The sequence below is a fragment of the Gamsiella multidivaricata genome (assembly GCF_025024155.1).
Source record: "Gamsiella multidivaricata strain RSA 2152 chromosome Unknown BC939scaffold_43, whole genome shotgun sequence".
Taxonomy (NCBI): Eukaryota; Fungi; Mortierellomycota; class Mortierellomycetes; order Mortierellales; family Mortierellaceae; genus Gamsiella; species Gamsiella multidivaricata.
In genome coordinates this window covers 226,733-253,251 of record NW_026251751.1, presented here as the reverse complement: position 1 = coordinate 253,251, position 26,519 = coordinate 226,733, and the positions used below count along the sequence as shown (strand labels likewise).

Sequence of the window (26,519 nt, the reverse complement as noted above, 5' to 3'; positions counted from 1 at the left end):
AACGTCAGTTTCTCAGCCTTTGGATGCAGGGATCATCCAGTCCTTCAAAGTGAAGTACAGTCGACATATGATTCGCGTGGTATCTCAGTGTCGAGTAGAGGCAAAGACAGAGAAGGCGATGGTCCCAAACAAGCTCCTGTGGTCATGCCTGCTTTCTGCCTGGAACGATGTGAAGCCATCCACTATCCGCAACTGCTTGTCCATGTCCCTACTGTGCCTATTGAAATGAAGGAGGCCTTGCGAACAACTGACGGGGATGAGACAGATCAGGAGCTAGAGGATCTCAAGCAAGAGCTGATAGCACTGTATCCAGACCGCGCCAAGGCTATCGAATGTCAAAAGGACTTCGGAGTGCTCGCTTACTTCAGGTGTTGCGCAGGCAAAGGTCCCACCTCGTACCTCATGGACAGCGTCAGTGCGGTGATGTCCAATAAGTAATTCAAGAAATAGTTCCGCCTCGCTGGAAGTGTTGTTGTAGTCGACGAGAACGAAGTGGATGATGATGCCCCGTTGGACCTGAATTACTCATCATCAAGCTGCGACGACCGCGAGCCGGTGGTTTCCAAACGCACCCTGGAACCTCGTTCTGGTGCTCATCAATTGAACCTACCATCCGACCAGGTTTCTTCTCAAGAGTCAATCGCTTCCACGGAAGAGCCATTATGGTCAGTGCTGGATGGTGTGCATCAATCTGCGACCATGTTACAAAAGGTGCTCTGCCTCAGAAGGGCGGCGCAATACACAGATGATGCACCGGCATTTACACGGAAGGTTGCCGTGACTGCCAGGGAATATCTGGATATGCTAACTGACATGCTGTCTTTGGAAGGGGAAATAGAGAGAATTGTGATAAGCGACAACGAGGTCTATGAGATCGAACCATGGCCACGATGCTATAGACCTCGGCCTAGTGAGAATAAAGTTTCGATGTATTTTTTGAATTTTTGAATTGACAGAATACCAAAATTCACAATAAGCTACAAAATGTAGCTTATTGTGAACGTGGACTACACAGAGATTTTTTTTTTTTAGTAATTTGTATGGCTCTAGTTCACCTTCCTTTTTTATTTTTACGACCGTTCGTGCCAATAATTCAAGATATTGACCCAGACCCTCATTTGAGTGGAAAGAAGAAATTCGATTTCGACCCACGTACAGTCGAAACTCGTTTTTAGGCCGGGGTTTGTTAACAAAACGCGGCCAACAAACTTAATTTGAAATTGAATTGACCTCTCTGAAAAGACTATTCTAAAGGCGAAAAAATACAGTCACATATACAACTATCTATTCAGTCACATGTTGCGCTGACTCTCTAAATTGCACAAAGGTTGCTCGTGATTAGAAAGTGCAATGGATATTGTGGCTTTGTGCGTACAAAAGGGCACCTGACTGAAAAGGTAGTTGTATATGTGACTGTATTTTTTCGCCTTTAGAATAGTCTTTTCAGAGAGGTCAATTCAATTTCAAATTAAGTTTGTTGGCCGCGTTTTGTTAACAAACCCCGGCCTAAAAACGAGTTTCGACTGTAATGTGAGGGTCTGGATGCGAGACTAGAAAAATTGCACTTAGGGAATGAATCTGGAGCAATCAGTCAAAGCGCAACCGAAAAAAATATAGAGTCCGCGTCAAGAAGTGCCAACACCATATACTTTTACAATAATAAATCCTAATTCAGTCGATTGCATGGCCATTGTGCGTCAAAAAGTGCCATCCCAAAATTTGTCGATGAGAAAGAATAACTTGCTTTTTGATACGAAATTCATTTTCGTGGCCGCTTTCTCTGCCTCTGCTTGTTGGACGTGTCTTGAAGAAATAAAGGTTCCTGGGTTTGATTAGGTTAACCCGATGAGATGATGATGATGACCATCCCCTGCACTCGGTGGAATAGCCTCCTCTTTGTGTGTAGCAGTGCTAGCAGTCCTTTGAGCCATACGAAAAACCATTCCTCACGTGAGAGCCGCAATTGTAAAAATATACGGTGTTGGCACTTTTTGACGCGGACTCTATATTGCTATATTGCTAGATAATACTCGGCCATACTTGAAAAGAGGTTAGCTATTGCTACATTGCTACATTGCTTCATTGCTGCATGGCTACATGGTTCATTGCATGCCCCCTCCCCCTCCCATCGAATGAACACTTTGTCAACACCTTTGCTTGCCATTCATCATTGCAAAAAAAGAACCCTCGAACCCGCAGCTGGTTATGTATCACCCCTAACGAGTTAGTGTATACCTTCAGCCACTTCGATACTTAGGATTTTTGGTGATATACGTGTGGCTGAACCATCAGGTCAAAAACCAAATTTTTTTCTGATTTCTGACCCACCGATACTGGCTGTTGCCATCCTACATGGCGAATGGGTAACAATCGAATCAAGTTTACTTTGTTGTTACCGTCCATAAAGTGCAAAAAGTGCGTTTTTCATATTTCTTTTAATACATGCTTTTGTGTATGAATGTGTAAAGGTGAAGATAGGGATAAAGCAACCAAATTAACGATTAAGTTCCCGATCTAGTTATCATTGTCCGCATCGCCTTCCTCATCCATGCCCTTCATAATTTTGTACGCTCGTATCCTCTCCTTGCAGACCTTATCCTGATGGACCGTCACTCCATAGTGCTCTGGGAAATGCCGGCACTGCTCTGTGAACTGCATATACTTTGCTAGGAATGTCAACGCCGCTTGATCCTGTCGATGATTTGCTCTCGAAGACCCTGGTGGTGCGATACAATCCTTGGTCAACGAGCAAACATACCATTCCTTCAAAATTCCGTTATAGATCCGATCCTGCGATGCATCGAACGCAACCGCCGCTCCATTACAGTTTGTCTCCGCCCCATACTTCTCGAGTGGTTCGCCATAGTACTGTGGAAGACCCGGATGGGTGTACTGCTGGAGGTTGCCCGAGCTCTGAGGGCTCCAGAACCCGTACTTCTCCAGGTATCCAGGTAAGTACCTCAAAAAGTCCAGTGCCAGCATATTGCCTGAATCCAACCACAGAAGCAGCCCACGGTACTTGTCCGCGACCTCCTTGATGATTCCGGCCTTCCACCCGTACTCTCCTCTTGCGACGGTGATGTCCCAGAAGTCTGGATAGATTGAGTAATCGAAGTCATGATACTCGTCCATGTACTGGTTGTCCTTGAGCCACTTCATCTGTGTTACTTGCTCTGGAGTCATGCCTCCGAGGTTGTAGACCACAATCCTCGGTCGGACTTCTGTCCGCTCCAATCCGTCGAGAATCTCGGAGAGGGAATAGAGGAAGGACTCGAGTGCGCAGAAATGGTTCGAGGACGCCGCGGTGATAATCGTGTAGGGCTTGTGGAGCGTTTCCAGGGATGAGCTCGTGCGATCCGTCACAGAGGCCAAGTCGTGCTCAGAGCCTTCAGAGCCGACGTTGACATAGTTTTCGTTGATCATCCCTGGGCCTCCATTATTGCCTCTGTATGAATCCTTTGACGACGATGACATTAACGAATCACCATCTATTACAACGAAAAGAACCAACAATTGATTCTCCATGGCATTAGTATACTCTGCACAGCAACAAAAGGAACAAGAAATAGCAGACCATGTCGCACAGCCAACTGTGACAATAATGGGGGGGGGGGTTTTTTTTTACCTCGTAACCTGAAGCTAGACCAGGCCAGCCAGAATATGGCAAAGGCTGACAAGAAAATGATGCAATGAAGTGAGGTGAAGCGTTTTATGGCCATGGCGAAATAGCTGATTGTCGTGCCAAAGTGAGATGTGATTTCGGTGTGAGATTTGTCCAACGAGGAGGATGTGCTTGATCAGCTCAAGGGACCTCGGAATCTTATTTTAAGTCCTGGCTTTCGGAACAAGAAAGGGCTGGTAGAGAGGTGAGAACAAGGGTTAGTCGACGAAGTCCAAGAGCAAGCTGAGTTGAGAGTTGTCTTCAGTAGGCTGTTCAATTGGTCGGGGAAGACTCTAGGCAGCAACGTGGATAGGACAGGATAGCAGCAGATGGGCAATTGTTGTTCCTTGTTGCGTAGCTGTTGTTGTTTGTTGCAAACACTCACCACCCTGATCGAATCACTCTTGTAAGGGGAGAAGTATGAGATTGTATGAATGTGGAGTGTGTGAGGTGATGGTGTGAGGAGGAGATGTGAGATGATGGAGAGGGGAAAGAAGAGATGTAGGTTGTTAGAAAACAGAGGAAGAGAAAGGCGCGGGTGAGGGTGGAGAGTCGAGCACAATGTGTATGCTTGTCTATTCTCAGAAAGAATAAAAAAGGCAAGGCAAGACAAACAAGGCGTTTGTGTGGCACAAAAATGAAAGTGAGCGCGGAGAGAGGGAGATCAAACCACTCGTCGGGCGCCCAGGCACACTGCTTCCTCTTCTATCGCCACGATGGTTGGGTGAGTATTTTTAGTTCTTTTCTTGCCCACTTTGTCACTCTTTACTGGCTACACTTGGGGGACGCAGTTTTTTTCTTCTTTTTTTTCCTCTTTTGCTCTCGTTATGTTCCGTGGCACTGCCCTCCTTTTATTCCTTTCTTTCAATTGCCATACCACCACCGTTTGCCCTGCGAACAATGTCCAAAAGGAGAACGACCTGGGCTAGCTGGATGGCTATGCTCCTTTTTCATCCCCTCTTTTGAGACTTGCCTTCTCTGCTTTGCAGGTAGATGCATTTGCATTTGTGTCCTTTCAGAGTCATGCATCAACATGATTCAGACTTCCCTGCATAGTATTTTCTGTCCCTCTGGTCTTTTTGATCTTCTCAATCTGGAGGGTGCAAATTATGAAAAAAAATTTCCGCGAGGGCCTGGATATGAAGTCTCGGCCAAAAGTCTCGACCGCTCTTTCTCTTCTCCCTCGGAGAAAACTAATCAAGCAAGAGGAATAAACACTGGTGATCGACAGGATCGTTACTGGACCCGTACTTTCAGTATGTAAAACTAATCGGAAAAATGGACACAGGGTGCCATTTTTCTTTACTGAAACCGTTTATCCACTTCATCTATTCTTTTTGTTATTCTTCTTACGGTCTCAGAAACGTTCACGCTCACACGTCGCGTGGCCGAGGGGGATGGCCCTGGATTCTAGATCTAGACAGGCTACTTATTATTTTAGATAATCCCAACCCCGATTCTAAGTCCTCGTATCCATACCGATTACTGTTGAGAAGCCCTTCTGACCGACTGAACCTTTTCAACTGGGACTCATTCGAAAAATACTCGGATTGTATTCATGTAAACGGACCATCGACTGAAGAATTCAGTCAGTCGAGCTTTGCATATCAATGAAATACTACGCGTAGACACAGACACGCTGAATACATGGACATGCAGCGTACATGTGCCCTTATCTGTTCATCCGTTCAACTTGATCGTTTTTAAACTGGGCGCACACCTTTTCTGTCTTGAAAAAAAAAAAAAACTCTAACAGATGTAAACTAAGGTCTTGTTTGCTCCGCATCCTATAAGTGAACGCCGACATCAACAACAACAACAACAACAACAACAACAGCATCGATAACTGTGTTTGTTTAGCAGGGCGGACAAGCGGGTGCTACAATCACGATTTTACTTTCCAAGTCCATATCCCAGGTAATCAAAAATTCTTGATCGCGTAGAATTAAAAAAGAATGACCATCGTTTCGCCCCCCCCCCCTATTTTTACACACTTTGTGCACAAGCGATCAGAGCACCCACCCACCCGCGAGGAAGGGCCATGGTTTTGGTTTTTACGCCCAACCTCATGGCGCAACACTCCGTTTTGGTAGCAATCCTTTTTTTTTTTTTTTTTTTTTTTTTTTGGCTGCAATTGATACATTATGTTCCTGAGCATCAATGAAACATAGCATGGCACATCCTTCATTTTCCTTTCGAAGAAGCAGATAATGTATGTATGCATTTGTAGTAGTCGATGCCGACCTGTAAGGGGGTAGGGGTGAAAAGGTCTTCCTAAATAAACGTATTCGGTTTGTGGTCATCAATGATGTTCCATGCTGCACGCCACTGGCGGTTCTTCATCCTTGGGTACACCGGTCCCTTGATGCCATAGCTCGTGTCCCAGAAGAAGAGGAACGTTCCTGCAACTGCCGCAAATGCAACTACCCAAACAATTGCCCTTGTCCTGGCACTGACTGCGGGTCTGTACAGGAAATGATCCAGTATGTAACTGAACAGCAGCAATGTAAAATACAGGGCTGGGAAGTAATGGTGCAGGTACGTTACTCGTCCCATGATACAGAATGGCGCATAATGCAGGAACCAGCCTCCAACCAGAATCTTGCCAGCGTACTGGAACTGCTCCCACTCCGCAGGCGAAATATCCTGAAACTTGCGTTGGCGACGAATAATGTAAAGGGCGCATGTCGACATAAACACCAGGATTGATAATGTACCGCTCCACCACACAATTGGATTGCCAAGCAGATAGAACTTAATCTTGTCATCGCCCCATCCACACATGCGGAGACCCACTGCAAGAAGAGGCCATTGGCTGGGGTTCGAGGCTAGGACGTCCTCCTTGTCCGGATCGGGGATCAATGCATTGTTGGAAGTCATCATCGCTACATTCAGATGCCAGAAATCCTTCCAGAACTTGGACTTGTATGTCGAGTCGCCACCAGCAGGCACTAACAATATCGTAAGAATAGTCAATGTTAATCAATCACTCGATCTACTAGAATGCCGTGAGCTGTCACTCCGGTTTCAGATGTAGCCCTTACGCTTGTCGTTCCAGTGCTGTTCGACATTCCAGATCGAATGCGGTGAAGTAGTGCGATTGCGCTGATCGCAAAAGACTTCGATCTGGCGGAAACCCCACTGGGGCAAGTTCTTGTTTTCGGCCGTCAAAAGACATTCCAATATGTTGTGTCTCAATCTGAAAGTGGTCGACAACGATCTGACGACTCCATTCTTCGGGTGTGAGCTCTGTTCCTCGACAACCTCGACTTTCCATTCGTCGTTCGAATCCACAACATCGTCGCTTCCATAGGCACTGACTTCCCACTGGTTAGAGGTCAGCGGCGCCTTGATGCGATGGCTGTGCAAGTTGTGCCCAGTTCCCTCGTGCACCAGACGGACAAGATCGCCATGGCGAAGAGTTTGAACTTCTTCAAAATCCGTCGACAAACCGTGCGCCCTCTTGATGATCCAGTTGTTGTTGCTGTCCTTGTGATGGTAGCAAGTGACCTGCTGTTGTCCTGATCCTTCAGGATATGTTTGGACGTGCGAATGAAGCAAGCCGCCGCCATATCCAGTGTTCTTGATCGTGACCTTGGATCCATAGGCAACCTCTGAGAGTAGTGATGTGAATGATGAAAACGTTAGTCATGCTTGCCTTGTCAATGGGGGATTTAATAACAATAACAACGATAACAGCAATAATAAAAAAGTAGCACATTTAACAGACATACCTAAGGGATTACTGGTGAACTGGTTTCCTCGGAGACCCGCCTGGAAGAGCGAGCTCATCTGGGCATCACCAGTACCGCTGTTCCTGAGGATAGCAAAGTGTAACGCAAACGAGGCGACATAAACCGAAAAGGGCAGAGCAATCAGGCACGCTGCACGAGCAACCCAATGCTTAATGTAGGTGGGCTAAAGGGTGAAATAACAAACATTGTTAGTGTACGGTTCCTGTTTTCGACCCAAAGATGACGCAAACAGTGCTAGTCAGATATATACCTTAGGCATATTCAAGTCACCGAAGAGATCCCACAAGTCCTCGATGGTGTACTATGGCCATATGCAATCCCTCAGTCAGTACTAATCTCGCGCCGTCAAAGTCGGATAGAACAGCAGGACAGCATGAAGAACTAACCAAACCAACCAAGGCTGTGACAAAAAAGCCGACCCACTTGATACTGGTCACAATTCCAATAGCCACACCGGTCATCGCAAGCCAGAGCCACCAGTCCAGAGAGAAAGGGCTATGGGAGGGGGGAAAGCAGTAAAGGGCATATCAGTCAAATGTTACGCGGCTGGGATGCAGGGGGAAACATAGGCACAGCTCAAGAGAGAGCGAAGCAAACTTACTCGTGGCGCTCGTTCCTGAACTTTACAAGGCAGAACACGACAAAACAGGTCGATCCCAGTAACATTGAGTCCAGGAGGATGAATCGGCTGATGGTCAAATATGCGTTATCGCACAGTACAAGGAAGGCAGCAAAGGCACAGGCAGTGCGCGACATCCTCAATTCTTGGGCGGTGTAGTAGGCGAATGGGACCATTATGGCACCAAAAAAAGCGTTGAAGAGGCGCATAAATCCATAGTTCATGTCCGGGTACGTTGCCCCGGACTCGAATCCGAACGATCCATTATAGCCGGCCAAGGCTCCCGAAAGGCCTACAAGCATCTTCCCCAAGGGCGGATGCACATCAAAGTAAAACTCGCCCTTGATGTAGTATGATCCAAACTAGATAAGAGCAATCATGGTGAGCACATCTGCACAATTGATTCCATCGAACTGTACTCCCCTTCTTAAATCAAAGCATCGTATAGTCTATTACCTTGCCGAAATGCGCCTGAGAACATACGAAACAAACAAATGTAAACAGGGGGAATGGTTATTGCGTCAGTACACGATCTCTTACAGCCCAGGGCCCAAATTGGCGATCTGCTGTCGGATCGCATTTGATCACGATAAGAAAGACAATACCACAAACTATACCTCGTCCCAGACGACATAATCCGATGCCTTGATGTCCCTGAAACGGGTCCAGAACGACAGCAGTGTGAGAATAAGAGGAATCAGAATCGAGTCGTTTTCTTGATAAAAACGAATAAACTAAGTAATTCAGCGGAAAGAGCTCGTTTAGCAGACCGTTTCTTTTCATTTTCCCCAGACGCGCCATCGACAATGCCAGCCCTCGGCGCTTTGGATGCGAGGGCGTAGAGTGAGCAGCGAAGGCACATGTTACGGCAATATCATCCTGGGCCGTTTCCTCCAAAGAAAACAGCCCTGCCTTAAATTAATTGCTCTTTCGTTTTAAAACGTTTATTGTACCTTGTTAGACGAGTATTCTTTATAGATGTGCGTTCGTTGAGATGGGTGTTCTCGAAGGTGCAGATGCTGGTTTGGGTGTTGGTGTTGGTGTTGGTGTTGTTGGAATGCGGGTTTCAGTGGATTAGGCCCATAAGGATCTGATGCCTGGAACTCATCTGTGGTGGCGTCACTGAAGTTCGCCGTGCCAGACTGGCCCACTGGAAGACGCCTTTTGATGTCGTTGTTGTACATTCGCAAGGGATCCTATGCGAGGAAGGTGAAGAGGTGTCGTTCCTGTTTGTGCTGAAAAAGAAAGGGACACAATCGAGACAGGAAAGAATTGGCGAGAAGGATGTTGTGGGTAGAGTGAGGAGAGAAGGAAAAAAGAACGCGCCAGTGAAATGGGCTTTATGGGGGTATGAACCCCTTCTTATGTCACAGCGGATAGATAAATTGTTTGGGTTGTGGTGTTGCTCATACTTAAAAACACGGCTGGGAATGTCCTTACTCTTCTCTCCTCGTCCCCTCTTTCTTGGTAATGCCTCGTCCAACCTCGCGAATAGTTGTACCAGAGAGCAATGTACGAAACCCATGTCGTTCCTCGTGGACCCCTTGGCTTGACTTGCAAATAGGGTTAAGCAAACACGTCCTTCTCATCCTTGTATCAATGTGTCCTCTACTCCTTTGCTTTATTTTGTACTTTCCATTCCGCAAGATAAACTAACGTTCATTACTGTACATTTTGCAGACCTGGCACACTCACCCCTCCCTTTCACCTTCTCCACGTTGAAACCGCTTTAGGCCTATACTTGCTGTTGCTGTTGATTTTGGTCTTGTTGCTGGTGCTGATACTGCTGGTTATGGTGCCCGCCGCGGTTGGTGTTATAGTGATGACCCCCACGTCCACTGTTGTTGTATCCCATGCCTCCGTTGTAGCCTCCGTTGTAGCCTCCGTTATAGCCTCCGCGGTAACCACCACCTCCACGCGGGCCTCCGCGGTAACCACCGCGATAGCCGCCACGATATCCACCACGGAAACGGCCCTGGTCGACTGAAGTCTGGCCAAATGTCTCCAGATTTAATTGACGCTCCTCTGACTGCTTGGCCCGTCTCTCGGGTGCGCTCAGACGATTCCCTTGGCTACGAGGATAAATCGAGACCATAATGTTAGCAATCACGGTCATAAGAATAACCCTATTCGTTGTCATGCCATTGTAATCAGGATGTCGACGAACCTTTGCTCAGCCTTGTTCATACGCTCCTTGGTCTCACACGAAATGTTGTCAAAGAAGGACTTGGACCTGTCGTAAAACTCTTCCGCCTGAGGAATGATTACCTCCTCCTCCTCTTCAGCCTCGACTTGATGGTCGTCAGTCTTGATGACTTCCTTGGCGAGCTCGTCCTTGTGGAACTTGGCGTTTGCAGTCTCAAAATCAAAATCAGAAGCAGGCACAGCTGGGGAACGAGCATTGCTCGTGTGTCCATGGGCTCCACCACGTCCACCACGACCGCCTCGACGATTGTTATTTGATTGCAACAAATGACCACCCATTCCAGGAAGACGGTTGTTGGTAAACTTGCCGTCATTTTCATGCTGCACATGCTCAGTCGCATCCTTAGTAACATTCAGCTCGCTCACTTGTTTGGCAAGGATTTCAACCGACTTGCGAAGTTCCTGAGGCTGGGTCTTGGCGCCTGAGCGGGCTGGTGGGGGAGCAGGTTTGATGGTCTCAGAGTCGGACTTGTCATGCTGATCCGTCTCTTTAGCCATTGCCTTTCCATCAGCAGCTGGCGAACGCTTGGGATCATCGTTCTCCTAATACCAGAAAAGTTGAAGAGGTCATATGGATGTTAAACACAGTGTCCAACGCAATTGTATCTCGTTCGCGAACGAAACCTGGACGATAAACGTGCAAGTATGCTTACCTGAGTGCTGATGACATGGTGGGGAGGCGAAGGCAACTTCTGGGGTGGCTGGGCAACCTGGGGCTGCTGCTGATACTGAGGCTGAACTGGATGCTGCTGGGGCTGAGGCTGGTAGTAACCGGCAGGTGGTGCCTGTTGATGCTGGTTGTAGTAGTGAGGAGGTGCTGTGGTCTAATATGGGATAGAGAATAGAAAGTATGGTCAAAAATGTTTCCTTCACACAAGGACTCATCATTAAATAGATGATAACGCAGCTGTTGCAAGTCGATTAACAAGACTTACACCAAGGATTGCAGGGTCATCTGGGACCTGGGGACGTACTGGAGGCTGGGGCGCTGGGGGCTCGCATACATGCAGATCCTTCACGTCCGAACCACGAAAGACGATGTACTCGAAAATGTTGTCGTTCGGGGGGATCTCCTCTGAAGGGTTGCCACGACGGCCCTCTGTTCCATAAGACTTAACTAGTAGTTATATAACAAAGACAAGAGAAAGTCCAATAAAGATAGTCGTTAACTGGTTGGAAGCCCTCATATTCGTGATATGGTATGGGACTTGTTAAACACTGTGGCATTATTTACCTTGCTCGAGGGCAACCGTGGAGTCCGTGGGGTTCAGGTGATGGAGGATTCCAACGTAGCGGATATCAGAGCGTGAGATCAAGCTGATCTTTGAGCCAATGTACCCACCGCTCATTCTCAAGGACCTTGTAGATGCTGTTGAGTTGCTTGATTTCCGGGGGTTTAGCGTGGGTCTAGGAGGACAAGTGGTGATGGGGACGCGTGTTTAGTCGAATGGACCCCTTGGACCTTGTTTTTGTGCGCCTTCCTTTCCCAGGGCTGCAATTGCGATACACATTCAAGATTCAAATTGAGAAAAAAAAAAGGGTAGCTTGAGGTGGAAGTGATTTCGAGCAAGGACCATGGTACGTACTTTGAGTGATTCGGTTTATTGATGGCAGGCGGGTGAACAAAGGAGAGAAACCAAAGTTCGCTGAGGAGTGGTCGCCCTGTTTTCTCATGGCGTGATTCTAGGATAATGGGTGCGAAAATTACGTCACCGAAGTGACGAACCACACACCCTCTACACACTTGCGCCTTGGAGAGTCCATCCACTCAGACGGTGCTTGTCGCTTGACTCCACTATGTCCAACACGATTTTGGCGGCCTCTGTTACTGCTGCCCGCTAAGCGAGGACTTGGCTCTTGTATCGATGGGCAGCTTCCCATCTATATTTTTGGGCTGGAGATACAGAGGCTGCTGCTGGCTAATCAGATGGCTACGGACTGCATTGCTGATGTTGTGGCACGTTGAACAATAAGGCCGGCAGATATTGACCTGACCAACGAAATCCTCACAGCTCGAACTTTTTCGAGGTGTAGTATTCGTCCACACCTACAACAATGTAGCCAAGCGATCTGGCCTAGAGAGAGGCAAGATCGATAGTGACATCCAAAGTAAGTGGTTGACCTGACTCATAACTAACTGCGGGTGGATTGTTCTGTCGTAGTATCCAACACGTAAATACCCACAAATTTCATTCTGATCAATGTTATCCTCCACAGTTCTTAGTCGAGTCTTTCACTCGACCCAATGCAGAGTACTCCATCATTGTGAACATGGACAGGACCCTTCTTCTTTCTCGTACGTGTCCTGGTTGCGTTCAGCACAAGGCGCCCTTCAAGCACATATATCTGGTACCAAGGATCTACAGAGGTATGGAGATCAACTACGACAGGGAACCTGTACTTCCTCAAGAGCCACGAGAACTGATCAGTATTGAAAACGGTTTCGAAAACGATCTCGGACCCCTTCTTGAAATCTTGCTTTCACCATAACTCTGTCTCCAACTACAAGCAATGAGAACTGAACAGCAGGAAGCGTAGAGAAGAGCAAGAGAAACTGAAAATGAAGAGGTTCAAGTCTGGGGGTGTGGTTGAGTATATGTTTATTAGACAAAGACTGAGGTTCTATCAATTGGCAGCAGTGCTCTTAAATAATTGTGTCTGTGCGGGTACAGATCATGCTGTAAACCATTGCAGACCTACCCTAATGTTCTTGCCTACTTTAACACTATCTTCTCTGTCCTCACCGCCTTCCTCCCCATCCGCATCAACTTCATCCTTTTCAAACGCTTTTGATGAATGATTTTCGACTGTCGACGGCCCACCTCCATTGAGTCGACAGCAGCCTCCATAGCAATAATACCTGCTTTGGTAATGGCGGTGTGCTTTGTCCATAAGACTCCAGGTGTAACAGGATAACCCCGACTATAGCCCCGACTCTGAAAGGACTGGAGGCCCCGGCTATAGACCACCGACCGGAACCGGGCCGTAGACATAGATATATAGACCAGCTAGTTGCCACCCCAATACATATACGCGTTCCATCCTGTCCAGCCCTGCCCCTGCCCCTTGACCACCTAAAGCTATTACACCAGGCTGGTTGGCTTTGAATGTCTCGAAACTCATTAGTAGACGTTGGTGACGAGCTTTAACGATTTTGGGGTTGTTGATGAGCCTCAGAAAATTCTTCTCAGCTGTATGTCTGCAAAAGATTTAATAGAGACGTGCTCGGCGTTGCCTTCCTTTAAAGCCCACCCGATGTGGTCTGGGTTCTCCATGGTATGAGATAATGCACACGGTCTATTCGCCTCAGGAAATGTTATAATACAGACAGTCAGGCAAAAAAATGACAAGAAATGGGAGAGATAACATTAGTATTGGTAGCTATTATGAAGAGTGTATGAGACGTAGAAGCGAGATAGTCTAGCTTTATCAGATGCCGAAAATCCCAGGGCACAAGAGGCTGGCTGGGCCTAACGACAACTGACCATCAGACCACATTCCAGCTGCATAGACGACCCAATGTACTTGTAAATCGCCCGTGTCGAGAAGGCAATGCATTGGCAAGATGTTGTTCAGCAAGGTATCAAAAATGTGAATGAAATAGTTGTTCATTTCACGTCCCTGAAAAAGTGGGTGAGGATGACGTCGACATTTCCTTTTGCTGTCATTTTGATATGGGCGCATCGTTGCCGAGAACTCACATCCAAAAGAACAAGAATATGCCGCCCAAGTCAGCAGCCAAAGGAAAGGCCCCAGCAGCCAAGGGCAAGAAGGGCAACAATGACGGTAACCGAGACATTTTCGATATGAGAACAGGAACTTGATGGACATGGACTTGAACGAATGAATGAACAAGAGGCAGGTCAGAACAAGGAACGACTGAGCTCACCATGTCTCGCGCTCGCTCTTATCATAGACGACGACTCCAAAGGTGGCAAGGCCCTCAAGACTGCCAACAGCATAAAAGTCCGCCATATTCTGTGCGAGAAGCAGGGTAAAGCACTGGAAGCCATTGAGAAACTGAAGTCAGGGCTCGCGTTCAACAAGGTGCAGTACCAAATATGCTGTGGACAGTAAGCCCGACGTCCTTTCTGATTCATACGACTCACGTTCAATGCGCTCTCTTATTGCTCTCAATAGGTCGCTGAGGCATACAGTGAAGACAAAGCCAAGGAAGGAGGAAGTCTGGGCTGGATGGTGCGAGGTAAGATTAAATCTGTTGATCTATTGGCGGCCATCGTATTATCAGGGTTGTTCTGGGAACTAATAATGACTACTTGCATCTAGGCTCAATGGTCGGTGCATTCCAGGACGCAGCATTCCAGCTTCAGCCCAGCTCAACGGCTAAGCCGATCTACACAGACCCACCCATCAAAACCCAACACGGATACCATGTCATCATGGTGGAGGACCGAAAGAATTAGTGGCGATAAAAGCGAATGGTGCGGAACAAAGAGCACACATTTGAACTGGTAAAGGACCCAGGAACATTGTGAGAGGGTGTTTATAATAAACATTGTGGCCGACACTCACGTTCCAATCACCTACAGTTGCATCGACAAGCGTTGTGTGTCAGCAACAGTGTGAAGTTCAAGAATGAACGGTAAATTCACGTACGGCCTTGCAGTTTGCTGTGTGTACGGAAATATTCTGTTGTTGTTGATTCGAGTTCCAATGGCCCCCTACCGACGAGCAAGAACAAAGTCGTTCTCTCGTCTTGAGTGCTCCTCTTCTTTCCGTCCCTCACACTTTATCTCTTTTCACTGCCTGGGAACCCAGCCAAAAAGAGAGACATATCGCATACCAAGGACAAGGATCCGGGTCCTCATCACTGTCATCTCTTTTCCCATTCACTTGCCTCTTTCGACAAGTGTGTGCAGAGCGAACTGTTTACCTTTTACCCTTTCCTGTTATCATTTTACCTTTTTATTTTTGTCCTGCACCTGCACAGACAAGGGTAAACAGTTCATATCACGCAGCATCCTCGTCACTTTTTACTTCTTTTCCTTGTCTGTCTCCTTCGCCTGCCCGACCTTTTTCTTCTCTTCCTTTTTTTCTTTTGTTCGTTGCATCTTTCCCTTCGTTGCCAGTGTACAATTGCGATTTGTCTGTATTTTACTATCAATTTGTGTCTCTTTGTATAGTGTTTGTTATTATTATTATTTTTTAAAGGCATTCGTGCCTGTCTATTGTGTTCTACCCTTCCATCCACCCTCTCTTCTCACTTGTCCGCTCCGCAACCTTCCTGTTTTTTAAACGGACCAGATCATCTAGTCAGCTTTTTCTCTCGATCGAAAAAAGAGATCACCGAAAGGACCTGTCCTGCCCCTCCCGACCTTATTCTCGAGTGCGTGGACAAGAACCCTAATATCCATTACACCTTTCTTTCGCTCGCCCTGGTAAGGAAATCCTGGGTCGCTGTTCCCAGCATCCCTCCCCCTCTCTCTCTCCTCCGTACCCTGAACGAGCCTCAGTTACCTTTGGCTCTGTATTGCACCGCATTGAACTGCACAGCGCCCGCCATGGACTGTCCTGCATTCCTTTACATTTTGCCTGCGATATTCATTTGCCCTCCCAAGCCATTAGGCATTGGGATATGCAAATGGAGTTGCTGCCTGGGCTTGTCCGGAGAATGCGCTGCAAACGACTGTCTATCACGACCATGTACCCCTTGCATGTGTTAATCTCACATATCATGCGTCTTGTCACACTTGCATGGCAACCACCTTGCCTGGATACCTACAGGACACGGCATAATACCTCTGCAGTCTTTGCCCTTTGCCCTTTCCTCACCCATGCGCTTCTTATCCAATTGCTCTCTTGCTGATTGACCACATTCTCTATCGACGATCCAATAGAGCCTTTGTGCAAGCCTACCCTGCTATCCTACTTTTGGATCCTCCCTTTACCTCGAGCCATTTCAGACTTTCTTGATAAATGACCCAGAGTTCCCTAGCATACCCTGACAAGAACAAGACCCGTGCCTAAACAAAACGCTGCTGTGCTTTCTGGAGCAATTGATATCACATCAAACGATATGGTCATGAAAGCTCAAGTGCGCGCCGTTGAGGGCTTCAATCGTGACGAAATTGTGCAACAGAGACAGTCCAGGGCCATCGGCTCGTCGCACAACAACAACGACGAAGCCGACGGACCTCTGACCAATGAGACAGACCTGGAGAAGGAAGACCGCGAAGTGGTATGTCTCTGTACCCGTTCCTCTCCTCCTTTACCGCCATCTAATTAACTCCTTCGTTTTCATCATCATCAGCAATTGCTCATATCACTCAACGCTGTCCTTATCAACTGTTCATCTTAGGCTGAGAAGCTAGAGCAAAAGCGTCTGGAGCACGAACGTGAACGCATGCAGAAGCGACAAATGTTCGAGAAGCAAATGCAACAGCTGGAGATCCAACAAATGGAGGAGGAAAAGGCAATGCTGGCTGCCAAGAGCAACGGTACTTCCTCAGGACCGAACAAGCCCAAGGCTGGATCGATCTCGGGCCCTTCAAACTCGACCTCAACCTCGCAGTCCATGACCAGCCTAAAGTCCCAGCCTGTCTCTAGGCGCAATTCAAACGATGCAGTTAACCTTTGGGGCGAAATGGAAAAGCTATCGATTGGGGGCGACAGGACGAAGCCCTCTGTTGAGTAAGTACACGCATGCAGTCTTTTTTTTTTTTTTTTTTTTTTTTTTGGGCTATGCAAGCTATGCAGTGCATGGTGCAATGTCAAAGAGACGGACGACTGATTTTTTTTTTTTTTTTGTTGTATGAATTGCGCACGTTCAGCAGTTTGCCAACAATCGGCAGCAGGTCCGGATCAGGGAGGGATGGAGGCTCGTCCCCCTCTGAGTCCACATATGATGACAATGCTCATCTCTCAAAGTTCACGGAGCGCATAATCTTTGACGACGACAACGACAGCTCGACTAGCCGTCTCCCTTCGCTGCAAATGAACAGGGTCCTGCATGATGATGGTATTTGGAAGGACAAGCAAGGGCTCGGTGTTGGTTCCTCTGGACTCGGCGGTAGCACTTCCTACCTCCATCGCTATCTTCAAATGAGCAATGACGATGACAGTTTCCCGACCATGGTAAGCGCCGTCCAACTTCATAACAGGCCAGTGTGTGCTCCTCTGCATTTTTGTTCACTATCTATGCCCTTAGTTATCTACCTCCTCGAGTGCTCTAGACCTGGCCAAGATTCCGCACTCAAATGGTCTGCGCCATCCTGGTGGACTCGAGTCGGGATTGACATCCGAATGGCCGCAGTACACTAAACCCTTGACTGAACGCATTCCCACGGTGCCCCATATGCCCCAGCGCACCAACAGCCTCGTTGGCTATGGTTTGACCACCAACAACCCTGAGGAATCCCTCAAGTCGGCGCTACCGAAACTGACGTCTTCGTATTCGACATCAGAGATCCCCACTAGGTTCAGCAAGGGCTCGGCCTTGTCGGCCTTTGATAACCTCAACGACAGTGAGCATCACCAAAGCCTCCTGTTGAAGACCGACCTAGGCACTGGAGACATTTGTTTGCAGTTCCAGCAAGGATACTGTTCACGTGGTGACCTCTGTCCCTATACACACACACATGTCCTGCCCACCACCACCCGTTCTTCTGCAGGAATGCCGCTTAGTCCCGGCCTCGGTATGACTGTCGGGACTATGGCCAGTTCGGCTTCGTTCTATGTGCGCGTCAACGGGTCAAGTGTTGCGGGAACGGGGCATTCACTTGTAGGGGGTACCAGCTTTCCCTTCACGGTGACACCAAGTGGTTACAGCACTCCACCTGCAGGCTCGAACAACTTGCTGAGAATGCAGCAGCAACAACAGCAACAACAGCAACAACAGCAACAGCAGCAACAGCAGCAACAGCAACCGCAGAGCTCCAACAGCATAGCGTTAGCAAACAAGGCTAACCAAAAGCGTCCTATCGCCGATGTTGAGGCTAATCGATTTGCTGGAGCAGCTCTCGAGGGATTTGTAGGACAGATTTATTCGTTGTGCAAGGACCAGCACGGCTGCCGTTACCTCCAGAAGAAATTAGAGGAACAAAATGACAAGTACCTGGCCATTATCTTTGGAGAGGTGTTTGGTCACTTCGTTGAGCTGATGACTGGTAAGAACTAGTTGTTGCCTGCTGCACATCAAGTAATATCTATGTCGACGTTGAGAAGGCGAATGGGTGTCTGATCTGTTTTTTATTGTGAAAAATTATATTTTTAACAAAAAACCATCTAGATCCTTTTGGCAACTATCTCTGTCAGAAGCTTCTGGAGTATTGTGGTGATGAACAGCGCACCATCATTGTGGAGAACGTTGCCCCGGAGTTGGTCAACATCTCACTGAACATGCATGGCACCCGCGCCGTTCAAAAGATGATCGAGTTCTTGTCCACACCCCAGCAGATAGCGATTGTGGTGGTCGCGCTCAACACGAGCGTTGTGACCCTGATCAAGGACCTCAACGGCAATCATGTTATCCAAAAGTGCCTGAACCGATTCGCGTCCGAGGATAACCAGTTCATTTACAATGCCATCAGCGCCCATTGTGTCGAGGTTGCGACACATCGCCACGGATGTTGCGTCCTTCAGAGATGTATTGATCATGCGTCAGTGTCGCAAAAGATTCAGCTGGTTCGTGAGATTACCTACAATGCTCTGACACTTGTACAGGATCCTTATGGGAACTATGTTGTCCAGTACGTCTTGGATCTGGCCGATAATCGCTTTACGGATGCGTTGATCCGTCGATTCATCGGCAATGTCTGCGTTCTTTCAGTGCAAAAGTTCAGCTCCAATGTCATGGAGAAGGTAAGGCCTTAAAAGATTTTTAGATGGTCTGAAGGACCGTTCATTGGCTGAGAATACTGGGAACCGTCATGTTAACACTATATTTTCTCGGCACTAGTGCATTCGTGTTGCTGAACCGGAGACGCGCAAGTTCTTGATTGAGGAGATGATCAACAAGTCTCGCCTGGACAAGTTGCTGCGCGACTCGTACGCCAATTATGTTGTTCAGACGTCGCTCGATTTCGCGGACCCGATCCAGCGTGCTCAGCTTGTAGAATGCATCCGTCCTTTATTGCCCGCGATCCGCAATACGCCCTACGGCAAGCGCATCCAGAGCAAGCTGCACCGCGATCAAATGTCGGGACTCAACAGTCCGATGAACCATCTCGCTATCAGTGGAGCCATAGCCATGAACGGCGGTATGGGCAACATGAACAGCAATATGGCGGTCATGAATGGGATGAACGGCATGAACGGAGCGATGGCTATGGCAGGCATGAACGGGATGAATGGTATGCCCAACCACGGACATGGACACGGACACGGACATGGACAGCACGGACACAACATGACGATGAACAACATGGCTATGAATGGCGGGATAAACGCTATGAGCGGAGGAATGCCGATGCCCGGTATGGCGGGGACGATGAACGGAAGTATGGGCGTGAACATGAACAACGTCAACAACATGAACGGTATGAACGGCAACGGGACGATGAACAATAACATGATAGGTTATGGGTTCCAGGGGATGAACGGCCATTTTGGAAATGCCGGCATGATCGGCATGAACGAGTACAACAACCCTTATCCTTACATGTGAAAAGGTCAAAGTTCTTTGGAGTACTACCGTTAAGCGATCCGTTTTTTGATCGTTTGTCTGAACACTTTTTTAAGAGGGGCGTTACTTTATCGACTTTTTTTTTTAGCGTCTTTGTTTTTGGTCTTTTTGTGATATATGGCAACTATTGTATTCCTTCCCCTCCCTACCTTGACACATTACTTTTTCTTTATTATTTTGTAGAACGCGTGTTGTAGTCTAGTAATGTAACATATGTTCTGTACACATCCCTGTGTTGTTCGCTGCTGGTTGTATTGTTTATGAATGTGGCAGGTAGCGAGATAGCTAGTATGTATCGCACGCCATTGGAGACAAATAAACGCGGCAATGGCACAGCTCGCGCCTTGTCTGTCCATCATAAAAGAAAACGACTTTGTTAGCAGATAGATCAAGATTTGCAGTGTCATGAATGGGTCCATATGCAGAGGAATAGTGCTTACCTTGCTGGCGGTTACGGTTACGGTTCGACTTGAGTGTGGTAGTGCTGGCGCCACTGTGTCCTTCTCCTTTGCTCCTTTCTGGAGCTCCACTTCCTTCCTTCCTTCTGTCTTCCTCCTCCTCCTCCTCCTCCTCCTCCTTCTCCTCTTCTTTTTCTTCTTTTTCTTCTTTCTTTCTGTTCTTTTTTTTTTGTTTGTTTTTCTTTTCCTTTTTCTTTTGTTTCCTTGTTCTTGTTCTTGTTCTTTTTTTTTTTTTTTTTTTTTTTTTTTGCTTTCTTGGTGTTTTTATACAGCTGTCATCGCCCTTCCCCTCCTTTGCTCCTCCTGTACTCTCCCATCGACCCTTCCTTAGCCCCCCATCCATTGCACTCCGCCCGCACTCGTTTTGCTATCCCTCCTCACCATTCTTCCCCATCATCTATGACTTTACCCCATTCGCCCTCTCCCTCTTGTGCCCATACACACTGGTCATCCCCCGCAGAGGACCCAGCCTCGCGACCACCAAACCCCGAGGGTTCGGGGCCGTCTCACCTCAGCTGAGAGAGGGTGGTCTGCTGTGCGGTCACTGACAGCACTGCCCCTGCCTCCTCTCTACCCGCTCCACCTCTACCTTGAACCCATGGCGCACTTACCTCTTTGCATGTGTCCACCCTAGGACTAGGATCCTTGACCGATCGACGCGCTCTCTCCCTCTCGCTGCCCAGCTGGGGAGCATTACTAGGCCTGATCTTGCAGGGACATCGCCGCTACCACGAATGGATCAGTTAAATAGTGTGTCAGTATATCGCTGTTTTCTGCGTGCCGCACTCAGCGCACATACATCTCTTTATCCAAGAGGACATGCGCAAACGTACCTTCGTCTTCCATTTGTCATAGCAGTTTGTCGACCATGGGTCCGCAGGTGTGCTGCCTCAAAGACGAACCCATCTCTGTCGAAGGTCTGTTCCAGAGTCCTTTACTAGGATCAGGACTGCTGGACATTCCTTGACCATGATGTCTTCGCTCCGAGCCTCACAGTCAGCTGGCCTATGTGTCGGCGAGTGTCCTTTCGCACGACCGTGGTCGAGTCCCCCCAGGACGATGAACCTGGATCAAGTTCAGGATCGGGGAAAACGGCTGGGACGCTGTCTCAGCATCAGGCCGTGCATCCAGCCGGGCGAGCAAGAGAGAGCGTGGGCACGGCGACGATCTATAGAATCCCTGGACACAGCAAAAAGTAAGTGCCTTGGTTTGACCTCAGGAACAAGAAGGGTGGACAGGAGAGAGCCGGCTAGGGTGCAGCACTGGGCGACCAGCACAACAGGCACCCAATCCCAGCTGGGATCAACAGCCCCTCAGCCTCGAGATCACTGGATCGCGAGAGGGCTCATGCGAGTGAGACCAAATGCGCAGAGACACTCCAAGGGAGGGGGTATTTTTGGATGGGGTAAGGGCAATCATTGACAACGGGGAAGGTGGTGGGAGGGTTGAGTGGGGCGGTGGGAGAGGGGAGAGGATGGAGAGTACTTAGCTTTGAATGTTCCAATTTGCTTGATTTGCTTGGTTCACTTGACGGGTTTGATGGGCTTGATGGGATTGCCATGGCCTGGCGAGTCTGGCTTGCCCAATAGGTTGGGTGGGGCGAGCCTGGGCCTCTTCTCAGCCGAGACTGGCAGAGACAGAGGCCAGTGGCTAGAGGAGAAGCAGTTCAGACAGCAGAAGACAAGAGAACAGTCAGTGTGTGAGTGTGTGAGAAAAGGAACACAGGCACCAAAGTTGACTCCCAGTACAACAACAGCGAATGGTGCATGTCAAACATACCTTTGTGGCCATCTGGCTCGCTTTTCTTGACCATGGCGAGTCCTGCTGGATTGGGCCACGTTGTACCCGAGGTTGCTGTGACGGACCAGCTGATATGGTCGGCTAGAGGTGCGGACCTTTCTTTGCTAGAAAAGAGGCGTTGACACACAAAAACAAGTACAGAAAGAGACTACGCCATGAGGATCGAGTCATAGACACATAAACAATCTATGGTACCAAGTATCAGGCACAGACAAAAAAAGAAAGAAAGACGAACAGTACCACTTTGCAAGGAAAGAATACCAAGAACATACCTTTGTGGACTCGGCCGGTCATCGTTGTGGTCGTCGCTGCGGTCCTACTGCGCTGCTGTTGAGGATTGCTGCAGTGAACATGACGGGCGAAGCAGGCTAAAGATGCGAGAAATATAAAAAGTGGGCTCAGACACTGGTACAGACACGCACAGCCCCAATAGGCTAGAAGAGAACATCCTGCCACCACAGGCACAAACACAATGAGCAAAAGCACAATGAGCAACCTCATGAGCGTCGTAACATACCTGGACGATGCTGCCTGGCCACAGCATCGAGCAACGGAGGGCACTATGCCACGAGTGCATCGGTGGATGTGTGGTTTGGAAGAGTGGAGGAGAGTGTGAGAAAAGAGGACAACCGCGGGAGAATTTTGAATGGAAGACAACGCGTCAAAATGTAAACAAACGAAAATCAAAATGAAGGTGGACGCGTGGAGTGACGTTCTTCATCACCCAAGGGGCGTGTCCTCGCAGTGCGTACAAGTAACATGAATCCACAACCAGAGCACTGTCTGGACATGCGTCTATCCTTTAACCCTACAAGATCACTGTTGCTGTGCTTTAAGCATAACATCAATGGGCTTATTATGATTGATGCTTTAATGCAATGCGCCGGTGTTTTTCAAACGGTGATGTCGCTGCACACTTTTTGAGTGCGGCCAGGATATGCATATTTCCCATTATATAGGTCAATGGTTCCGAAAAATATCACCTTGGGTTGTGGGGAGAATAATAAAAAATCGATCTGAAAAGTACGGTAATGTTCACTACAGAAGGAGACGGTTTCTTGTTTGAATATAGAGTCTCGAGCATCGGCGATGGACCAAGCAGAAGGGAAACCCTCAAGCGTCGATAATGTAGTTTACGCAAGTGGGTGGAGAAAGAAGAGAGATATCCTCTCCGACCAACAATGAGGCCCGGCTATGCGAGAGCCTGTGTAGCACCGATCCAGTCCGTTCGTCAAAATATATATTTGACGACGACGAGAGGGTGTTGGAGAGTTCATTTGACTAAGCTCTTTTCAAATGCTATGTGGGTTTGACCATGTTTCTGACATCCAGTTTATTCTAGACTTGATTTCGGCATGGCGCTCAAAAGCCAAGCTCTATTGATATGTGATTATTGGTGCGGGGACACAAAACTGTTGGTGATGGAGTGGATTTTGGAGAGATGGCTAATGTCGGTAACACATATGAATGTATGTAGCTTTCAGTGATCGAGCTTTGAGTCAAGGCAGTAGCAGGTTAAGTATGAGTCAACAGCATTTCCTGTTTTTATTGCTATGCACATTGTGGTTGTTCCGATGCTGGACGACCTTTGTCTTTCAAATAAGATTGCCTGCCAAAAAAAAAAAAAAAAGTACAGCAACGCGTCCTCATTTTACTATCCCGCCCCTTATTGATCCTAATCCTGCACAGGCTCCCGAGGTCTAGAGGTCTACAGCACACCGACCCCTTGGATCCAATTTGGAGACAAAGCCTTGCCATACTTCTTTGCCATTTTCTCCTGCCATTTAATGGGACCCAAAGTTGCGGTACCTACGCGAGCGATACCTATGCGGGCGAAACTTAAGCGGGCGATCCTCTTAAGACACCAGGTGCAGAGGCTCACGCGGCGGAGGGAGAGCGATTGCAGAGTTGGAGATACACCCAGAGAGATGGAAATGATCCATGCTTTGTATCCAGTATGAAGGCTCTGACATGTCGGCTGTATATGTGAAGCCCTGGATAGTTATCTCCATTGTAATGGCTAACGAGGATCCTTTCGTAGAGATAGGGTTCCAGACGGCATTCCAGGTATGACTGATATGGGTAGCGGTTGTAAGATCGTGTTGCGATAGGTTACGGGCGATGATGTGCACGAGCTAGGAGATCGAAAAGACCATCTCAACAGGTGTTCTGAGCGGCGTGCTGCCAATAGTGTTGCTTTCTGTTTCCGCGGACATCTTTGGAAACCGAAAACGGAATAAAAAGAGAGGAGTAACAGTGGGCAGAGGCATTATACAAGTTTAAGCGACCGCAAAAAGGATGGACATTCAAGGCCTGTGCGATGTGCACATTGACCACCGGGAACGAAAGCGATCCTTGATTCGGACTCTTGGATTGTGCCAACATCGTATCGTCCATGGTTTTAGTGCGCGCTGTACCATACAAATAGACGAGTTTGTCTTTTAATTATATAGATCGTACTTAGAATACAAAAGTGTCCCTACTGACAATGGCAGTGAACACACTGGTGGGTCGCGAGTAAATATAGTTGTCCTTACTCGACAGAATCCAGTTCGGGAACAATGCCCTGCCGCGCTCCAAGGTCATTATTCTCATCTCTTGCTTCATTCTATAGTCATTTGACTTATACGGAGCACACAGAATAACCTTTCGAAGTTTCGGCGCAAACGAATAGTCCTCCAGGATGTCAAATGTCATCGCTTCACCCTTGAGTTCGAGACCGAGGAGGGAAGTGAACGAGCACAGCCGCTCCCTGATCAAGTCCTGGTCCTCAGGTGCGTATGGTTTAAGAGGGGGCATATCTGCTTGTTTAGATCCAACACTGCGCCGCCAGCGTTGATAGTCGGGTGGTTGGATATCCATATGCAGCCTCTCCAGCGCCTTGGCACAAGGCCAGGGCTTGCACCCCTTGAAAAGCTCGATTGTACCGGCTCGAGTGCCCAATAGGTTCAAACTGCGCAGGAGAGGACAGTTCTCCAATATCTCAATGGCACTATGGTTGGTGATCTGAAGACATCCCTCCACATCGAGTTCAACAAGGCTATGCGAGGTCCCTGCTGAAGTGAGTGTTGGAGGGAGGTGTGCCAATTGATGGAGTGCCAAGTCCCCGAATTCCGTGTATTTGACGTTGACCTTTTGAAGCCCGTGTTTGACCCGCATCACCTCCGCAAACGCCTTGTCTGTTGTAAATGGCATATGCTTGGCAATAAACCTCTTGAGGTTCGGGCATGATTTTGACACTGCGTTCAAGAACCCCGAATTGCCGACTGGAGAACCGCCTTCGGTTACTGAGACGCGCAAATCAAGCTCGATCTCTTGGATGCTGACTTGATTCTCGAACATGCAGTCCCAATCCTGAGCGCCAATGTTGTTCTTGCCACTGACCTTGACCTTCTTGAGATTTGGTGTGTGCTGAAAGAGGCGGTGGATGCAGGGATGTGGCTGTTTCGAGTCGTAGGATTGTCGTGGTCCCAACATAGCACTGCCCCAGCTCAACGTTCGGAGCGAGGTGCTTGCCCAGCCGTCATCGTCCACTTTGACCAACTTTGGCACGACATCGGCGATCAAACTGCTGCTTTTGATGCCGTCAATCTCCTCGACTTTGGCCTCGTTAAGTTCTTCGACTAGTGTGCTGATCGTCAAGGCCAGTGACTGGAGTTGAGAACATGATTTAAGCACGAAAAGAATATCGTCGATGCGGACATCTGTCAGGACATTCCAGTAAAAGTCCTCCAGGTGCTTGAATGCAGACACAGGAGTCATCTGGCACTCCAATGGCTTTGGCGGGTATTGCCTCAAGGTGATATGCAGAACTCGAAGCTGTGGTGCTATCTCTGCGAGCTCCTGAAGTTGCAAAGTGCTCAGTTTTGTGCAGTGGAGGAAGAGCGAATGTAGGCTGGTGGTAAAGTTAAGAAGAAAGGCGAGATTGTTCCATTCTATGGAGAGGAGCTCGAGACTCTTGACATGATGGCCGTATGAGTGCATCTTGGGATAGCTGCGAGTCTGCTGGTACTCGCGGAAGAATAGCTTTTCATAGAGGTAGGGAACCCAAATGGTATTCCAGGCATGGCTGACGCAGATGGCGGCCCTAAGATCATTCCGTGTGAGATAGTCGGCGAGGGGGTGTTGAAGTTCAGGGATAGAAAAGAAGGTATCCTGGGAGATCCTTGGTACATCGATGTCGACAATGTAGTTATCGGATGTTCTGAGCCGCAGACTTCGGTGAAGGGTCCCTGGGGCAGGATTTGATGCGATTTTGTTGGCCTTGGGCATGGCTGACGGGGAGGGGAAGAGAGAGGTGGACAAGAAAAATGGTGAGAAGAAAAGGGGTAAAAAGATGGTGGTGGCAACGGAGAGGGATGAGTTGATTGACCTCTGC

The 26,519-nt window shown here is 48.2% G+C and overlaps 9 protein-coding genes across 9 annotated transcripts; 2 read left to right on the top strand and 7 right to left on the bottom strand.

The window, feature by feature from the left end:
• Nucleotides 1-2,514: 2,514 nt before the first annotated feature.
• Nucleotides 2,515-3,719, bottom strand: BC939DRAFT_478203 (uncharacterized protein; the record flags this gene model as incomplete). Its single annotated transcript, XM_051558738.1, has 2 exons — nucleotides 2,515-3,488; nucleotides 3,626-3,719. 2 exons carry the CDS (start codon nucleotides 3,717-3,719, stop codon nucleotides 2,515-2,517), a joined length of 1,068 nt encoding a protein of 355 aa, XP_051411040.1.
• A 2,123-nt stretch (nucleotides 3,720-5,842) lies between these two features.
• Nucleotides 5,843-9,374, bottom strand: BC939DRAFT_425080 (Dolichyl-phosphate-mannose-protein mannosyltransferase-domain-containing protein). Its single transcript, XM_051553150.1, has 9 exons — nucleotides 8,989-9,374; nucleotides 8,653-8,769; nucleotides 8,492-8,506; nucleotides 8,018-8,397; nucleotides 7,803-7,911; nucleotides 7,667-7,717; nucleotides 7,396-7,579; nucleotides 6,706-7,275; nucleotides 5,843-6,612 (listed from the first exon to the last, which is right to left on the bottom strand). The coding sequence occupies exons 1-9, from the start codon at nucleotides 9,217-9,219 to the stop codon at nucleotides 5,936-5,938; spliced, it is 2,334 nt and encodes a 777-aa protein (XP_051411039.1). The 5' UTR covers nucleotides 9,220-9,374; the 3' UTR covers nucleotides 5,843-5,935.
• A 251-nt stretch (nucleotides 9,375-9,625) lies between these two features.
• Nucleotides 9,626-11,860, bottom strand: BC939DRAFT_455284 (Scd6-like Sm domain-containing protein). Its single transcript, XM_051556172.1, has 6 exons — nucleotides 11,827-11,860; nucleotides 11,475-11,647; nucleotides 11,176-11,357; nucleotides 10,894-11,064; nucleotides 10,203-10,783; nucleotides 9,626-10,107 (listed from the first exon to the last, which is right to left on the bottom strand). The coding sequence occupies exons 2-6, from the start codon at nucleotides 11,587-11,589 to the stop codon at nucleotides 9,771-9,773; spliced, it is 1,386 nt and encodes a 461-aa protein (XP_051411038.1). The 5' UTR covers nucleotides 11,590-11,647; nucleotides 11,827-11,860; the 3' UTR covers nucleotides 9,626-9,770.
• Nucleotides 11,861-13,323: 1,463 nt separating this feature from the next.
• Nucleotides 13,324-14,519, bottom strand: BC939DRAFT_202917 (uncharacterized protein). Its single transcript, XM_051550635.1, has 3 exons — nucleotides 14,350-14,519; nucleotides 13,766-14,242; nucleotides 13,324-13,545 (listed from the first exon to the last, which is right to left on the bottom strand). The coding sequence occupies exons 2-3, from the start codon at nucleotides 14,069-14,071 to the stop codon at nucleotides 13,414-13,416; spliced, it is 438 nt and encodes a 145-aa protein (XP_051411037.1). The 5' UTR covers nucleotides 14,072-14,242; nucleotides 14,350-14,519; the 3' UTR covers nucleotides 13,324-13,413.
• Nucleotides 13,962-14,867, top strand: BC939DRAFT_202802 (uncharacterized protein). The gene is made up of 3 exons (XM_051550633.1): nucleotides 13,962-14,287; nucleotides 14,381-14,444; nucleotides 14,528-14,867. Exons 1-3 carry the CDS (start codon nucleotides 14,084-14,086, stop codon nucleotides 14,662-14,664), a joined length of 405 nt encoding a protein of 134 aa, XP_051411036.1. The 5' UTR covers nucleotides 13,962-14,083; the 3' UTR covers nucleotides 14,665-14,867.
• Nucleotides 14,868-18,062: 3,195 nt separating this feature from the next.
• Nucleotides 18,063-19,865, top strand: BC939DRAFT_398458 (armadillo-type protein; the record flags this gene model as incomplete). The annotated part of the gene is made up of 3 exons (XM_051552426.1): nucleotides 18,063-18,366; nucleotides 18,489-19,060; nucleotides 19,158-19,865. The coding sequence occupies 3 exons, from the start codon at nucleotides 18,063-18,065 to the stop codon at nucleotides 19,863-19,865; spliced, it is 1,584 nt and encodes a 527-aa protein (XP_051411035.1).
• Nucleotides 19,866-19,923: 58 nt separating this feature from the next.
• Nucleotides 19,924-20,369, bottom strand: BC939DRAFT_202824 (uncharacterized protein). The gene has a single exon (XM_051550634.1). The coding sequence runs from the start codon at nucleotides 20,300-20,302 to the stop codon at nucleotides 20,042-20,044; it is 261 nt and encodes an 86-aa protein (XP_051411034.1). The 5' UTR covers nucleotides 20,303-20,369; the 3' UTR covers nucleotides 19,924-20,041.
• Nucleotides 20,370-21,864: 1,495 nt separating this feature from the next.
• On the bottom strand, nucleotides 21,865-22,718 carry BC939DRAFT_504266 (uncharacterized protein; the record flags this gene model as incomplete). Its single annotated transcript, XM_051560504.1, has 4 exons — nucleotides 21,865-21,991; nucleotides 22,121-22,245; nucleotides 22,462-22,509; nucleotides 22,659-22,718. 4 exons carry the CDS (start codon nucleotides 22,716-22,718, stop codon nucleotides 21,865-21,867), a joined length of 360 nt encoding a protein of 119 aa, XP_051411033.1.
• Nucleotides 22,719-24,561: 1,843 nt separating this feature from the next.
• BC939DRAFT_202770 (uncharacterized protein) lies at nucleotides 24,562-26,486 on the bottom strand. The gene has a single exon (XM_051550632.1). It carries the CDS (start codon nucleotides 26,411-26,413, stop codon nucleotides 24,602-24,604), a length of 1,812 nt encoding a protein of 603 aa, XP_051411032.1. The 5' UTR covers nucleotides 26,414-26,486; the 3' UTR covers nucleotides 24,562-24,601.
• Nucleotides 26,487-26,519: the final 33 nt, after the last annotated feature.